The sequence below is a fragment of the Pelodiscus sinensis genome, chromosome 5 (genome assembly GCF_049634645.1).
Source record: "Pelodiscus sinensis isolate JC-2024 chromosome 5, ASM4963464v1, whole genome shotgun sequence".
Lineage (NCBI taxonomy): Eukaryota > Metazoa > Chordata > Testudines > Trionychidae > Pelodiscus > Pelodiscus sinensis.
In genome coordinates this window covers 55,367,645-55,385,778 of record NC_134715.1, presented here as the reverse complement: position 1 = coordinate 55,385,778, position 18,134 = coordinate 55,367,645, and the positions used below count along the sequence as shown (strand labels likewise).

The window sequence follows — 18,134 nt, the reverse complement described above, 5'->3', positions numbered from 1 at the left end:
TAATGGGCTGCTCAATAGATGCAGAATAGTTATTCGGGGATAGTTCCCTGAGAGAAATAGACACATTCAAAAATAAAACAACCCTGTACAGCTCTACACTTGAAAATTAATTTGAATTAAGTTAGGATCTGAACTTAAAGTGAAGTAGCTATTCTGAACAAATCCATATATGGACACCTTTTCTGGAATATTTGATTTCATAAAAAGTCTGAAAGTGAAAATGCCAGCCTCCGTTGCTCACTTGTTTGAAAATTTAACAACTGCCTTTTTGCTTTTTCCCTTGTTGCTGCAGAGTCCTGAGCAATATTCCCTATGAACATCAGCACAGCTACTTCAGTATGCACCTACAAATCCCTCCTCAAAACTCTCCGTTGCCATGAAACCTATAAAAAACTTGACAAGGCTCCTGGACCATTATTGTCTCATTGTTTTCTTGTACTCCCTTGTCTGTGTCCATCTGTTTTTGTCTTAGGCCTTATTTACACAACATTGTTTTGTCAGCAAAAGGTGGCTTTTGCTCCTTTTGTCAGCAAAACTGCTATTTTGCCATCAAAACAATATCACAGAAAGAGAGAGAGAGAGAGAGAGAGCTTTTTGCAGCAAAGTTAAAGGGACAAAGAATCAGTGTTATAGATGCTGCCATTGGTTTCGTTGTCTTAACTGGGCTCCACCAATAGCCCACTATTACCACTCTGCTCATTGTTTGAACTCTATTGCCCTGTTAACATGTTTCCCCTGCTTTTTTATTCCTAGGACCTATGATGAAATACTACAGGTTGTACCTCCCTTAACTAGGACTCCCTGGTCCAGCAAAATCCGTGGTCTGCCATGACCATGGACGTTCCTGGGCCACAGAGCAGCAGGGCAGAAGTGCCATAAAGGGCACCGGCAACCCGGCCAGGAGCCATGGTCAGAAGGAGGGAACAGGCAGCACAGCGGGGAGCTCCGGCCCCAGCAGTGGCCAGGGAGCTCTGGCCCCAGCCACAGCGCTGCGGAACTCTGGCCTTGGTGCTTTAGTCCTGGCAGCAGCAGGGCCAACAGCATCTAGAGAGTCCCAGGTGGTTGGGGCAGTAGCGTGGGCAGCATGGAGCCCTAACCCAGTGTTAGCACGAACTGCCTCTGCTCACTTCTGGGATAATATGAGGTTTGATTTGTGTTTTGTTTTGTTTTTTTAAATTTAGGATTGGCAGGACTGTTTCCATGTGGATTATGGCTTAGAAATAAAACTGAGAGTTTATTTTTCATCTAAAAATTGAAAGCCTATAAGAAAACCCTATTCTTAGAATCCTGAAGGCTTGATACTATGGTAACCCCTAAAGTGACTCAAGTCTGAATTTGCCATTTCCCTGTCAAAAGGCAAGTCTTTAATTTTTCTAAGTCAAGTCCTCGTGTAAGTAGATCTGGCTGTTTAAACTGAAAGGGGATGTGGGATTATTTTAAAAAAAAAAACTTATTCTCTTTCAGAAGATGGTGTCTTACTGATACTGCATAGAAGGTCCCCCAGCTGTTTGATTGGCAAGAGCAGTCTGCCTTCACATTAGTCGCTTGTAATTCCTATCTATACTGGGATAGATTGCACTTCACTTAGCAGCAGAGAAGTCCAGATAGTTGGCAGGAGAAGGTTGAAAGACAAAGGCAGCAGGCTGTGGAGAGTTGACTCATCTGTCTGTAAACTTTATTTTTAAAAGAAATCACGCAATTTTGCTTTTACATTCTTTAGCAATGGCCTTACATTGCTAATAGATTTGTGACCAAGCAAGAACTGTAAAATGTCGAAACCAGGAAAAGCTGCCATAAGCCATGTTTTGGTTCCTGTTGATTCCAAAAGTACAAAAGAACCTTTGCCCCACCAAACTGTGATGAAGATATTTAGCATCAGCATCATTGCTCAGGGTCTTCCCTTTTGCCGTAGACGGGTAAGTGTAGAATTCTTAAAAATCTGAAGTTTCTTTGCTTAGCCTTAAATGTGTTGTCTTGTGATTTCTATCCACGAAGAAGCATTTAAATGTGTAGTGCATGTTGTCCTAGCTAGCATTTACATAATTTGATTTAGTTAATATTTGTGTGTCACTTTATAATTGAAAATACAGTATACATATGTTGTCTTTAAGATATCCTGGAGCCTTTTTTATTATTTATATAGTGGAACATGGCAAAGATCCTCTTTTGGTAGTTAACTACATTAGATAAATTTCAAATAACATACTATATTATAGATGCTGCATAAAACTAAATAAATTAGGATTTTTAAAATTCTCTTAAATATGGTGTTTAGATGTTTTATTTACAGCTTCATGCTAAAATCAATTGCATACTGTTCTGAAACTTAGAACATGTGACTTGTTAGATACTTAAATAGAAAAGTCAAAGATCTTTAATTTAATATATTTTAAAGATATTTTAAAAGTTTAGTCTTAATACTTTTTCAGTTCACAATTAGAGAACATATTTTCTGTGACAGAAAATAAAAATAGCATGTCACTATGGGGAGGTTGTGATAGAGTTTATATATAGACAGTCCTAGACTGTCAAACTCTTATGCTACAGCGTCAATAATTGTAATAATAATAATAATAAAGTTACTCTAAAACACATATTATGAAGAAAATAATTCTTTTAAATTTTTATCCAATTTACATTAATGTATATTTAATATAATTTCTAAAATTAGTGAATCTTTTCAAAGTAATCTGAATTTATATTATTCTTAATTTTTTCAGTTTGAATGCTACTGGGTTCACACTTTTTAAATTAAAATGTAGTTTTTTCTTTTGTGTTACTCCTTTAAATCTACTTTTCAATAAATTTACCTCATTTTATTGTGTTTTTAAAGTACTGATAATTTTTTTTCAGTTGGTTGAAATCAGTCAAAAAAAATCCCTAGTTTTGCAAATGTGCTATTATGTTGAATTTTAAAATAAGACGTTTTTTGTTAGTAAACTTGAACTTTAAATTAAACTCAGTTATGAAATCTTTTTAGTAAACCGCTTTTGTTTTTCTGTAGTGACAGAAACAAAACTGCTCAAAGCGCACTTGACCAAGAAGATTATTTTCCATATAGGAGGGGTCTGGACATACACTGGAAGCTAGCATGTGACGTACGCTATGCGAAATAAATAAGGAAAGGAAGAAAGATATTTCCCAGTTGTATATAATGGATTAATACATTTATATTTCTGATTAATCATATTTTATTTCACATATGATCTCATTCAGACTGAAGAGTGCATTCATTGGAGGTTGAGTAGGAACATTTTGTGGTAAATAGGTGGTAAATTGACTTAAACTCATTTTTCAGATAGTTCTTCAGAAAAGTAAACAAATGTAATTAGGAGCTGGTTGACTAATAATATGAGCACAATAGAACATAAGACTGTTGACCTGTCTATTCTAATGTATTTGTTTATCTCATTAGGCTTATGTTAGCCCGGGCATTGTAGCTCATAAACTTATGAAGAGAAGTAAAAATATTTTCATCTTTTTAGGAGAAAGATGTTAAGTTCCTTTAGAGTTATTTCCAAAAAGTGGCTATTTTACATTAACTCGTTCTGACAATTTTTTAATTTGGTATATGAAACAGATACTAATATTTTAGGAAATATTTTTACCAGCAGGAGCTACAACATGAAGAATTTTAAACATATTACAAATGTGAACAATTAGTAAAAATGCATTTCTGGAAAGACAACCATCATTCCAAAGGCAGTCAACTTAAATAGTTAGTTGAGTTCTAACTCATGTTTGAGCAGGCAGTTCAGCGAAAGTTGCTACAGGCTTCAGATCTAAGTGTTCTAAAGAACTACTGTTGACTTAATTAATTTTATTTGACCAAATTAGAGAAAACTGAAACTGCAGAAGTAATTTGCTAGCCTAATAGTCAAAATATATCCTTTTATTTTTAACGTAAGCATCATTTGTTTTAACTAATTTGTTGTATAAACCTACTAACTTCTAGTATGGTGGACTCTAATAATGGGACTGAGGGACTTCGCCTTTTCTTTCATGCCTAATAACATACTCTACATCTGCATATATCTCATTACAGCTCCCTGTCCTTGTGTGTGTGTGTATAGCTATCTGTGTATTTTCATTGTTAAAAGAGCCTTATTTGTCAGAAATGCTGAGCATCAAATGTCCAGTGGAATTAAGTGGGATGGATGCTAAGCTTCTCTAAAAATTGGACTCTAAATTAATGTTACCATTTTTATAACTCTCTTTAAAACTGCCATATAACACAATAGAAAGTTTTATTCAAAGACTGTCTGATCTTCTTACATTTCAAAACCTATGCAACTTAAAAAAACTCACTTATTTCATTTTTAAGAGTTGCAACAAGAAAAAGAATTATCATTTATGTTCCATGGCTTCAATTAAAGTATGCTACAGTTTTATTACTTCATTAAAGATACTGGTAAATGCAAAGACATTTTCATGTAAAATTTGTAAAGTTTTGACATTGAAGGTCTTAATTGATGTGGAGTTACAATTAAGCTTTCTTTGATTAAGTGACACTTTCTTCTGCAATGCTTCTTCAAAATCAAGGGATTATATTTGTTCATCTTAATTGTTGCAAACTGATGAAAAAAAATTGTAAATTTGCAAATGTTAGTTGCTTCAAAGCTTTTTCAGAAATAGTGAGTATGAAATGTTAGTATTAATGCCTACAGGTTTTTTCATTGCTTGTCTGCTGTTGCTTCAGTCAAACTGTGACATGACTTAACTGATAATCAGCTTTCTCATTCTTCAAACTCAGTGCTTTTCTCTTTTCCCCTTAGTTTTATATTAATGTAATCTCTGTGGTGATCATTAGGGTTACTTCCATTATGAGATCCAACAGTACATATTTTGTCTATCTCTTGCATTAGTTATATTCAGCTTCTGTCAAGTAGCTCACTGTAAATCAGGGGTGAGTAATAATTTTTGGTGGGAGGCCACTCCAAGATTTTGGTAAGTGGTCAAGGGCTGCAGTTTTCTGTGGAGCAGGTGTGGGATCTAGGATGGAGCCTGGGTACAGAAGGGCACACAGGGTAAGGTACTACTGGGGTGCAGGAGATGGTGTGGGGTCTAGGATGGTGTTTGAATGAAGGAGAGGGTTATGACCTGGGGCAGGAGGATGCAGAGGGCTTGGATAGTGACCTGGGGAAGGGAGTTGGGGTGTGGGAGGCGCAGTGATGCCAGAGGCAGGCTCTGACTGGGAGGCACTTGCCTAAGCATCTCCCAACCTGCAGCACCCCCAAGGTAGTCTGGGCTCCCTGCTGCTGCAGCCCCAGACCACTTGAAAATACAGGCTGTTCCCTCCACTTGGCTCTCAGTTCAGGGTGGAGGAAGAGGCTTGCCCTACCCTTGTCTCCCAGGCAAATATCTCAGCTCTGATTGGCTGAACGTTTCCAGCCAATAGGAGCTGAGAGACTGGCCGAGGTCAGTTCTTATTTGCCAGTTGCTTCTGGTCAATAGGAGCTGAGCACTGAGCTAGGTGTGGGGAGATCACACAACGTCCCCTCCGCCCCCCCACAGAGCCCCCGGTCCGTATTTTGCCCAGCCCTGCTGTAAAAGGTCACAAGATCCAACTGGATTTTAAACACTTCCACGTATAATGCCTATCCGAGATGCATTGAAAAATAACTCTTTTTTTTTTTGTTTTTTTTAAGCTTTATTTGTGTAGTATTTGAAAATCAAGAGTATCAGTATGATAGGATAGTATTAGCAAATAAAGTGGAAAGGTTTATTCATATTGTCTGTCGTTCTCCTCCTTAAGAGATTAATATGGCAGCCTCTAAAATAGTGTGCCATTATGGTCCGCAGTTATGGAACTTGTTTCATAATATAAACACTAACTATAAAATCTTTGCACTCATTCTATCATTTATTCTGCATATTATGTATCACTTAATGTTTAGTTATATTTAAACTGTATTTAACATTTACTCTAAAGTAGTTGTGCATAGTATGTGTGTTCAAAAACAATATGCCATGTTTCATCTGTGGGTTGGTTCTGTTCTTATGGTTTATTTTTATGGGGGAAATATTGCATGTTACATTTCAGTACTGTTGCTTTTAATGTTGCTGTGTTATTTTCAGCATATTAAATATTATTTTTATACAAACCATAATGAGCCTAAGAATATTTTAAGTTTGAGATACTAATTTAAATACTATTGCATGCAAATATTTTATATCACTTCATGTACTACTGAATTGTTGCAGAGTATGAATTAGGTATATGATGCTATGTGAAAGGTGTTAACTGGGAAAATTGGATCAATACACTCATCCATTTCTAGTACCTTTTCTTTAAGAAAAAGAGTATCTCTAATGTACTGTATGTGTCAGTGAGAATAAGGGCAGTTTATTTTTATGTTTTACTTTTTAAAAGGTATGCTACTGAAATTAGGCAAATGATAGAATCCTTTGCCTCATATTTACTGCATGCAAATCAGTATTTTTGGTTAATTTAGGAAAATATTATGTCGGATCCTTGTGGATGGAAAGGAGTTGCTGCAGAGCAGTGTCTTTGTCCCTCTTTGTGCAGCCTGTGTAAGATCCAACAACAGTTTCAGCCCCTTTCTTTAGAACACAGCATGGCATGCTCCCTTCCTCCACCCCAGAGGTGAAATCCACACCAAAAGGCAGAAGGGGGAGTGATCAACTCTCAGAATGAGACCAGTGCATGGGGTTGTGGCGGGGGAGTAGGCTGTAGTCATGAAGAAGTTGGATACACTGATTCTTACATGTCAGGGAGAAATTCTTTCTTTTTCCCTTTTTCTTGAGCCAGAATTACTCTAAGAACCCTCCAGGATGATGCAGCTCCACATCTTTCCTTGTGTAGACTGTTTGCAATTGGCAAAATCTGGCCCAAGATTGTAAGTTCATATCAGGGATGTTTTTCAGTTTCAAATTGAAAACTGACCTTTTGAAATAATGTATAAATAAATATAATGTATAAGGCATTTGATACGGTCTTGCATGATATTCTTATAAATAAACTAGGCAAATACAACTTAGAAGGGGCTACTATAAGGTGGGTGCATAACTGGCTGAATAACCCTACTGAGAGAGTAGTTATTAATGGTTCACAATCCTGCTGGAAAGGTATAACTAGTGCAGTTCCACAGGGGTCTATTTTGGGACCGGCTCTGTTCAATATCTTCATCAACTATTTAGATATTGGCATAGAAAGTAAGCTTATTGTTTGCAGGTAATACCAAGCTGGGAGGAGTTGCAACTGCTTTGGAGGATAGGGTCATAATTCAAAATGATCTGGACAAATTGGAGAAATGGTCTGAGGTAAACAGGATGAAGTTTAATAAAGACAAATGCAAAGTGCTCCACTTAGGAAGGAACAATCAGTTTCACACATACAGAATGGGAAGTGACTATCTAGGAAAGAGTATGGCAGAAAGGGATCTAGGGGTTATAGTGGACCACGAGCTGAATATAAGTCAGCAGTGTGATGCTGTTTCAAAAAAAGCAAACATGATTCTGGGATGCATTAACAGGTGTATTGTGAGCAAGACACGAGAAGTCATTCTTCCGCTCTACTCTGTGCTGGTTAGGCCTCAGTTGGAGTATTGTGTCCAGTTCTGGGCACCGCATTTCAAGAAAGATGTGGAGAAATTGGAGAGGGTCCAGAGAAGAGCAACAAGAATGATTAAAGGTCTAGAAAACATGACCTATGAAGGAAGGCTGAAAGAATGGCTTAGTTTAGTTTAGAAAATAATAGATTGAGGAGGGACATGATAGTTTTCAGTATCTAAAAGGGTGTCATGAGGAAGAGGGAGAAAATTTGTTTATATTGGCCTCTGAGGTATCCCTTTTGGCTTTCATCTAGTTCTTTTGTGTCAGTGTGGCTTAATTGAGGTTGCCATTTTACCAGTATTTCCCTGGCTTCACTCATCTGTAGAGCCATATAATCCATACTGTCTGTCTGTCTGCAAGTGGATCTTCAGAATTGCTTTCAGTTTCTTCAGCGAGTATGTGTATCAGTGCAGCCTAGTCCAGCCACTCATCTGGTTTCTTCAGTAATGCTTTAAAGCAGCCTAGTCTTTACCGGCAGACTAGCTGTACTATGCCAACAGCCCATTCAGGTCGCTGATCTTTAGAAGGTAATCTTGAATTTCTCTACATTAAAGTCATCTACATGGATGTACCAAAACAGTCAATCATAGAAAACAGAAACGTTCTATCTCCTGTTTACCTGTGTACTCACCCTTTCCTGCCTCTGTATCAGAGGCAGCAAAGGGAGGGGAGACAAGAGCTGGCGTCCCACCCATGCTAGTTCCCACGGAGCCAGCTGCCCCCTTCTGCTGCTTTCCACAGAGGCAGCAGCTCAGGGGGGCAGGTGGGAGCTGACTCTCCATGATCACCAGATCCTGATAGAATAGCCTGTAGTGATTTCTCTGGCCACAACTTTCAACTCTACTGCTCTCCAGGTGAACAGGAAAAGCCCCAGGAAAATCTGAATTTAATTTCCTGTGTGGTTAGGTTAGCATGGTGAGCACATCATAGAACAAGCAGCACACCTGACCATGAATTCCATGAGTTCCCAGGATGGCAAGTGAGCACCAACATGGAGCATGCAGGATCCTGAAGCTCGTTGTGTGGGGAGAGACTCAGTCATTGCAGAACTACAAACCAACAGAAGAAATGCAGATATCTATGCCAATATTGCAAAGGTCATGGAAGAGAGAGACTACGCCAGGGACACCGACCAGTACCAAGTGAAAATAAAGGAGCTGAGGCAGTCATACCAAAAGGAAGCAAACGGACAGTCTGGAGCATTGCTACAAACATGCCACTTCTGATCGCAGCTGCATGGGATTCTTGCGGGGAGACCTGACCACCTTCCTTAGCCAGTCCATGAATTCCTCCGAAGACACTGTCAGCCTCAGTCAGCAGCATGAAAGAAAGTGTGGAGGAGGAGGAAGATGTTCAGCAGGCAAGTGGGACAACTGCTGTCACTGAGAGCCAAGCTACCCCCAGTGCATCACTCTCAGGGTTGATGATAGCCAACATACTGGGAACATGCTACTTTGAACCACGTCAAATTCTTGTGCTCAGTGGGGACATGCACCATCGACTTTACAAAATTGGGTGCTAAAAAGTCAATCTCAATAAATTTCACCTTATCTTGTAGTGTAGACGTGGCCTGAGAAGCATAGAGCTTTGGATAGTGTCATTTGCAATGCAGCCACAATGCCACACGTTCTGCAGAGAAAGGCTGAACTTAAAGGGTGGAACTGCCTCTGTTGTTGAAAAATGAACAGATATAATGCATGAGTAATGTCCTGACCTGCAGCTGCTCTCCCCCAAATGTAAAATTACCTGTTATCAAACAAATTTTTTTAAACATCGTATGTGTATGAATTACTAAAAATGTTGTGGTCAGCTTTCTTACATTTGAAATACAATGTAATAAAAGGAAAAATTAACTGAAGAAGAAATTAATTGGTTTTCTTACCACATTTGTAAGGATCTAATACACTGTGAAATATATTAAAATCAAGGGTTAGTATAAAAGGCTGATTTGTAAGCCCTATGCACCCTAGCCTCTCACCTTTTTCTGTTTATCTCCTTCACTCCTTTTTCTCTCCCAGTCCTTATACTCTTTTCCTTGTGCCGAGCTAGCTCCATGGATATAAAGCAGATATCTGCAAATTTGCAGGGTTCTAGATAGAAAATTTACATCCACATAATTGAGCCACAGATATCTGCAGATTTGGAGAGCTCTAGAATCTTGGTTGGAATCAATGTTAAACAGGATTCAGAAACAGCTTTCTGACTTGTATTTAGACATTAGCTGCTGTTCAGCTATTTCAAAATTTGTATAAGTAACACCTACATTTTAGTTGAGGACATTTTTCTGCTGCTGTATCTTACGTTAAATTCAAAAGAGCCTACACTTTAGACCTCTTGTGTTCCTTAAAATATTTGCTGACCAGCCAATTGGAATGAAAAGCTGTTATGTATAGGGACTGAGAGGATTGCAGGACACAGTCATGTGTTAACTTTGATCATATTTCAAAAAACAACTTCTCGTCTTACTGCATCATAAATGGGGTAATTTTAATAATGTAAAAAGCTTGCGTTTTAGTTTTAATTTAAAAATGGTAAGTTTTATAATGATAGACTGTTACATATTGTATACTAAAGTAGAGATAGGCCAATCCATTAAAAGATACTAATTTTCTGCATAAATATGTGTCTTATATGTTAGAAGAAACTGTTGATACTGAACAAGAAAATGTTAGAGTGAATTTCAACCTATTTAATAGTGTTGCTACTGGTATAAAATTTAATAAAGATAGAAAGCAGAGCATAATAAAAAATTGTGTGCAGTATTACGGACCTATAACCTGCCTGACCTGTCAACTTACTGAAACAGTGGAATGCATTATTTTGCAGATATATTTACTAGATGATCATCTGAGTAATTTTTTTGTAAACAAATTTGTAATTCTACTGATTTAATCCACTCTATCAAAGGATCTAATTGTCCTGGAGAGGTAGGAAAGTATCCTCCTTTTATGGAAGTACAAACATTTGTGACCTGCAAAATCTCTCCTGTAGCAAGACCATGGCAGATTTGAAAGGAAAACCCAAACCCTATCTGGTTCTCTATGTAGAGAGCTGTTTCTAACTATTGATTCTTTATTAACAATTCCTAATTAACTTATTCAAGGGACATTCTTATTTTGAACTAACAGTATCATTTTTTGAAATGGCATAATCCATTTTTTGTCTTAGCTAAAAGCTACTAAGTGAATTAAACCAATTTGAAGTCCGACACGCTTATTCTAGAACATGTATGTTCAGATATGGAGTTAATTAGGAAAGATTAAGCTGCTTTAAATTCTCACACTACCTTTCTCTGGATCAATTTTCATGTTTAGACAAGTTCTTGTTCTTTATCCTGTCCTTAAATTGATAAACTATGCTACATTTCCTCTGTTATTTGCCTGTTATTTCAAATACTTTATTGAGCTTATGTATGCTCTGTTGCCTTATTGTGTAAGTGTTCCATAGGTATCAACCTTTTGTTCACAACTGGAAAAATTAATGAAGACAAGGTATAGATGCCTCACATAAAGATAATAAAACACTTTTATATAAGTATATAGTTTAGAAATCTAAATGTCTAAACTATGAACAGTTTTGTTGGCATCAATTTATGTCATTTAAGATTGAGTGACTTCTTATGAGGGAGTGATTGTTTTGGTTTTTTTGTTAAGGGATGTTGTTCACAAATTCTGAATTTCTATAGTTAATCTATATTTCTTGTGGTATACAATAAACAGGGCCATACCAAATTCATGATCATGAAAAATGCATCATGGACCATGAAATTTGCTTTACTCTTGTGAAATCTGCTCTCTTGTGTGATTTTTATCCTATGTTATACAGATTTCATATGGGGAAACCAGCGTTTCTGAAATTGGGAATCCTGACCCAAAAAGAGGCAACGAGAGCAGGGATTATAAAGTTATTCCAAAGGGCATTACAATATTGCCATCCTTATTTTTGTGCTGCCTTCAGCATTGGATGGCCAAAAAGCGGTAGCTGTTAGCCAGGTACCCATCTCTGAAGGCAGCACCCTCTCAGCAGTAGGCAAAAGTAGGAGTTAGCAGTACAGTACCAGCAGAAGAGCAGGAGTAGAGCCCTTTACTTCTGTGCTGCTGCTTTCACAGTTGGGTGGCTGAAGAGTCATGTCTGCTGAGGGCCTAGCTCTGCAAGCAATATAACACATGTAAAGGTGGCAATTCTTGCCATTCTTACTTCTGCACTGCTGCTGTTAGTGGTGCTGCCTTCAGAATGGGGCTCCCAGACAACAATCACTGCTCTCCAGCTGCCCACCTCTGCCAGCAGGTGTACAGAAATAAGAAGAGCAGTACCACAATCCCTCCCTGTAATAAGCTTGTGACTCCCCTCCTCAACTCCTTTTAGGGTCAAAATTATAACAACAAGAGATCTGAAATAATGAAATTTACTATTTTGAAGATCCTGTGACTGTTGAATTAACCAAAATGGATCATGAATGTGGTAGGGTTCTAATAAAAATGGTTAAAAAACCATCTTCAAAAATTAATTTGATCTCTTAAAGCATGCTGCTTGTATCTAGTATTTTATCATCTGATATATTTTCCTTTGCAGTTAAAATATTCTTGTAGGCTTGTGGATTTTTACAATTGCTTTTTAATTACCTTCTCAAGTCTGTTGTTGGGATTATAATAATTTCCTAGAGTTAACCCATTAACTTTAGGCCCCCCCTTGTGCTCAGCACTTAACAAACAATATGTGCCCAGAAGAACTTTCTATCTAATCATTAGAAGGGGATATAGGGGCGTAGAGAGGTGAAATGGATTGCCCGGTGTCACATAGCAGGTTCCTGGTTGACCTGGAAATAGAAACAAGGTCTCATGAATCACAATCCACTGCTCTATATACTACACTTCACTGCCTCCGTACTCTTCCGTTGACATTCTTTCCCTCCAAAAGACAGAAAAAGAACAGCACAACAGATGCTATAGAAGGTATTTGTGGTATTTTTGTATTAGCCCAGTACTTTTTACATATTAACTGATTCCGTATTTTGGTATGCTTACTGATACTCTTGAAAACAATTTAGTAATTTATGGTACTTAAATTGAATCTTCATATACAGTGTTCAAAAAGTACAAATGATAGTCTTTTCCAAAGCATGTTGCTATTAATAAACCCTACCATAAAATTACTTCTCCTGATAGCAGCAGCAGCTGACAAAGAATGCTTGCAATTTTGACGTATTTGGTATAGTACCACAACATTCCATCTTACATTTCTACCATAGCTTGTTGTCAGTATAATTTCAGGTTAAACTTACTTTCTTTTCCTTTATAGTAGCAAAATATCCTCTGTCCCCCCCTCCCCCCACACACACACAGAGTGTAGGAGAGATCCAGCTTCTGTAGCAGATGGTGTTTCTTGATCCTCTTCTAGCTAACAAGCCTAAGTACCTCAGTAGTCTAGCATGTATCTTGTGAATCAAGCATGTGCACACTGCTTTTAAAAAATAAAGTTTCACTCCATCTTTGCACAAACAGAGCCATTCTGTTTTGTTCTGGCAGTTTTAAACGTAGATTACATGGAAGACTGGCAACCCTTCCTCCTTACAAACTTTCATAATGCAAGGATAGGATTTCACTTTAGCTTGAGAAAAAGGAGCTCTAGAAAGTCTGGTTTTTTTTTTCTAGACTATTTAAATAAAGTATACTCAAAGAACTGATTTTTTTTCCTTTGAGATTTTCTCAATCAAAAATACAGCCGTTACTGCAGGTGCTAGTTGTTTTTTGCTGTTCTGCTGTAATTACAGTAGACTTCTGATAATCCAGCACCTTTGGGATTTAGGTGGTGCTGGATTATCGGATATGCTGGAGTACTAGGAGGTACTGTAAGGGGGCATACTCCCAACCCAGTCTCCCGCCGCCCCCCCCCCCCCCACCACCTTATGCTTGGGTCCTGGAGCCGTAGGTACAGCCATGTGTCTCCCTCCAGGTGCTTGGGCATGTGCGCTGAGCGGACGGCTTTTCAATGAACTGGCTGGGACGCTGTGCGTGACCCAATCACCTTCCCCTCCCCTCCTCTCCCCTTCTCTTCCCCAGAGCCAAACACCTCCCCTCCCTGCTGTCACTCAATCCGCCTTTTCCCCTAACCTTATGTCTGGGTCCCAAAGCAACTGCCTGTGCTCAGCAGCCAGCTGCTAGCACGTGCAGGCTAGACGCTGTGTGCGCTGGAGACCGGAAGAGGAACGGCGCAGGCCATGAGCGCGCATGCGGCTCACCGTGGCCTCGCCATGAGAGCGGCTGACCTAAGCAGTTCTGGGAGAGCCAGACACCTGGATGCCGGACTATTGGAGTTTTACTGTACTAGGTTTTGCTCTTGACCCTATTTTTAAACATTAGTTTTTTCTGAGCTTGTGCAAATCATTCAGTGCTGGTACCTTTTCTCGTAACCTGCAGTATAATCAGACCAGATAGTTCATCTTATGTTTTGTTGGGAGTGAAGGATTTGTTCCAAGCTGTGGTAATCTTCTCTGTTTTATCTATTTAGACCTGTAAATTTGCAACTAAAATAATTGCAGTTCCCAGCTTATTTATTGACGCCAGAAATTAAGTCCAGATTATCAAATACAATGACTACACATGGCAGAAAGAAAGTAATATTGAGTAATGTTTTGCAGTATAAACTCTCATAATCTCAATTTAGTTTTAAACTCACATTACTGTGTGAAATATTCTGATATTAGAGGGTCACGATCCACTATCACAAATGACTTTGGCTTTGATTGCAATCTCTTGAATCTATATCAGGGTACTGACATTCGTACAAAGGATTTAAATATTAGTAAAAATGATTGTTGCATTATCTGTTGTATCCTTTTTGTTAATGTAATCCATTATCTGTCCTCCTAAAACTAGCAAATTATTTTAGTCGGTGCTCAAGTCTTATTTCGTGTTGTCTGTCTTATAATTTGATTAGATGGACACACTGATATACTGCTTTTGGTTTTTTTTTTTTTTTTTTTTTTTTTTTTTTAAAGTAAAAATATCAAACAGGACTAAGGGAAAGTAAAAAATATAAAAACAATTTTATTTTAATCATACTGCTTTGTTTTAAGAAATGTTCACATACAGAATGAAAGTAATGTAAGTACATATTTGAAAAGTATATCACTCCTTATTCCCTTTAAAATTCCAATGTATTTAAAAGTAGAGGAAACCCTGTAAAACTAGGATTTTTTTGTAATCTCATTGAAATTATTGTTATTACATGGAAGATAAAATTGGCATACGCCTCTGATTCTCTGCTTCAGTTGCCTTCTCATAGACAGATGTGGCCACCAAAGGGGAAAGCCTTGTTAAAGTTCTTACTCACTGTGGTATTCTTCTTCCAGAATGAGAGAAGTCAACTTGGACCACCTCATACCTGTTTTGAGTTGGTAATAAATGTGTTGGGTTTAGTTGTGCTACCATTGGTAAAGACAGACAGCTAACCAGTTGATTACTGGATGCCCTAAAATTTTGTTCATGATTGATTATTACTTGTGGCTTTGTATTCAGATAGACCAGTGGTCCCCAACCTTTTGGGGCTGCCGGGCAGGGCAGGGACGGGGCTGCGCATGCGCTGTGCGCCCAGGGCAGCACCGCGCATGCACCGCACCCTGGGGCCCGGGGCACAAGAATGGCTTGGACCGGCTCTGGTCACTAGGTGGGCGCACATAAATGCCCTAGCGGGCGCCATGGCACCCACAGGCACTGCGTTGGGGACCACTGAGATAGACATTTAATCCTTGTTCTAAATCCACACTTGAATTTTTCTTTTCTTTATTTTTAATTAGTTGTCTTCCCAGTTAAGGTTGTATCCACTTTTCTTTACTTTGATGTCTTACATAAACAAATACTGATGGCTTATTGCTTAGCACTGTGTATAACTTGAAGTTTCTAGGAATAACCTTTTGAATGAGCCGAGAGATAATTTTCTACTCTAAAATGATGCCCTATTTGACTTTTGCCATACAGGTGAATGTTTGGCCTGTTGTGGGGAGAAATGCTACATACTTGAGTGTTTATGGCACAATTTGCAGCTTTAGTCGTGGCTTTTACTATTTAGGTAGAATTTAATAAAGTGTGATTTGTTTTGATTTTTTTTCCTGCTGTCTGATGACATTTTTCTGCTTTTCAGATAACCTTTGCTAAATTTTTACTGTGAACATTTTTAACCTTACTAAAATAAAATGTATAGGTATTTCTGGACTACAGCTAATGTTGTAAAAAAGTCTCAGATAATGTATTATGGACCCACTAGTGGTCTGACCTTAGCACTGAAGAATCATGTTCTAAGCTGGACCATCATTCTATGCTAGGTTTTCATACAAATGTGCCTTTCCATCCTCCATATGCTGAGCAATGAAGTATTTCCCTGAAATTTGGCCTTTGAGTAAGAGGGAAGGTGCTTTTTGCTGTTTTTATGAAAATACCTTGTATGAATTGTACAAGTTACAAGCTGCCGAATATCTTAATTTCCCAAATTTGTGTTGCTCTCAGTTGTCTGCACTAAAGACTGATCTGCAAAATTCTTCAAATTCTATAAACACAGCACATGCGTTGCCCTGACCTGTGGCTTTAGCATGCCACACAGATTTGAAATCAGCTCTTATGGGTAGTCATGGAAAATTTTAGGGAAATTGTTTGCCTATGGTCTGGATTTCATATCACAAAGATGGAGCTATATGGGCATAACAGAATTTATTATTTTATATTTTTAAATGCCTAAGAAATCGCAGACAATTATGTTAAAAGAATGATAAGGAAATAGTTATTCAAAAGTATTCAAGAATTAAGGCTGCCTGTGTAGTCCTTAATTCTGTCCCCTTGTGCATAAGCATTATGATATAGTTTCTACGTTCTAACATACATTCTGGATGTGGGTGATAATAGTATGGACCTCAGGGAATGAGGTAATTGTTGAGTGGTTTTTTTTCCCCATCCAGATGACTGTGTCTACCGAACCGATCTAAAACTCTCCAGCACTAATTAAAGAATTATAGATTTCCTTATGGCCTTTTTATGGTTCTTATTATTGTAGCATCTGCATTTAACAAACTTTAATTTCTTTGAAATGCCCCTATGAGAGAAGGACATTTTTTTAAACAGAGTTGGAACTGAGACACAGGATTATTAAGTCCAAACTTGCAAGAGCATCTGCTAATTTGAGGTGCTTCAGTAATGTAGGGAGCAGTTTATGACATCATCTTGGGCCTCTTTTGTATGTAGTATTTTATTTTAAGGGTAGAGACGTTTAACTATTATCTTAGTTTCAAATCCTTCTAGGAATTTTTTTTTTTATTTACATCTATTCTATTTTGTCAAGTATCTTGGATTGATAGTATCAAAATCACGTGTTTCAGCTGATCTTTCTAAAGCCATGATTGCTAACTTTTTCCGCTAATTCTGGTAGCACTAGTATTTGATCTTACTAAAATATCATCTTCTTTAAATTTTTGCTGTGTGTTTTATTAATGTTGGCAAAATAATATTGGTCAGCCATTGACTTTGATATCTGAAATGAGCCATTTACAGTTGCAGCCATTCTCAGCAGTATCCTTTGTACTTGGATTGATTATTTATATCCCCTGAGGTTATTCAGACATAATTACCTGAGCATAATCTAAACTGCAGACCTAATAAAGTATTCCTCGAAGAAATGTTCCCATTTATTTTGCCCTCCAACTCACATTAACATAGCCTCTCTTTGCTTATGAATACTGAGATGAAAAAATGAAATATCACTTAATAATTGGGCATATAGAAAACCCACCTTCTCTATGGTTCTCTGGATTTCTTAATTTAAGAACAATTTAAGAACTCACTTCCTAAACTTGTACAATATTAACTGAGGAAAATAAGGCTTTAAACTGAACTGCCTTGCAGTCTTGATTATGGAACCAGGATTGTAACTACATAATATGTGCACACACTCATGAGTGATGTATGGGTGGTTAAATATCTGTATACATGTGTGTTTTTTCAATGTTTTTTTTCTTTTTTTTTTCTTTTTTTTACTTTGACCCAGAAGGCAAAACTCAACTGGACCATAACCCCAAAAGGCAGAGTTCTTGAAAATTACAGAAAACTATTGGCATATATAAAGCTATTTCCCAGTACAATTTTCTCATTTTAATTTTCAAGAAAGCTGCATTTTCAAAGCAAAAATGATAAAAATTGTTTCAGGTTTAGAACTATCATTATAAAGAACTCATTTTTATCTTGATCAGAAAAAATGTAAATGGAAACACTAAGGCTGCTTTTGCGGAAAAACTTGCCAGCTGTCTACACTGGCCGCTTGACTTTCCGCAAGAACACTGACGATCTCATGTAGGATTGTCAGTGTTCTTGCGGAAATAATATGCTGCTCCCGTTTGGGCAAAAGCCCTCTTGCACAAATGCTTTTGCACAAGAGGGCCAGTGTAGACAACACGGTATTGTTTTGCGCAAAAAAGCCCCGATGGTGAAAATGGCAATCAGGGCTTTCTTGCGGAAAACCACGTCTAGATTGGCACGGACGCTTTTCTGCAAAAAGTGCTTTTGCGCAAAAGCGTCCGT

The 18,134-nt window shown here is 37.8% G+C and overlaps 1 protein-coding gene across 8 annotated transcripts in view; it reads left to right on the top strand.

Annotated features, from left to right (window-relative positions):
• Window positions 1–18,134, top strand: part of FBXW7 (F-box and WD repeat domain containing 7) — a 277,673-nt gene that overhangs the window by 173,422 nt on the left and 86,117 nt on the right. Inside the window, exon 1 of one of the 8 annotated variants that reach the window (XM_006111572.4) lies at window positions 331–1,916. The exons of 6 other annotated variants lie outside the window; for them this stretch is intronic. In XM_006111572.4, the coding sequence (XP_006111634.1) occupies window positions 1,770–1,916 (147 nt within the window). In that variant the 5' untranslated portion in view covers window positions 331–1,769. Of the gene's footprint in view, window positions 1–330; window positions 1,917–18,134 lie in introns of those variants that run through there. One more of the 8 variants, XM_075930056.1, reaches the window with a different exon arrangement.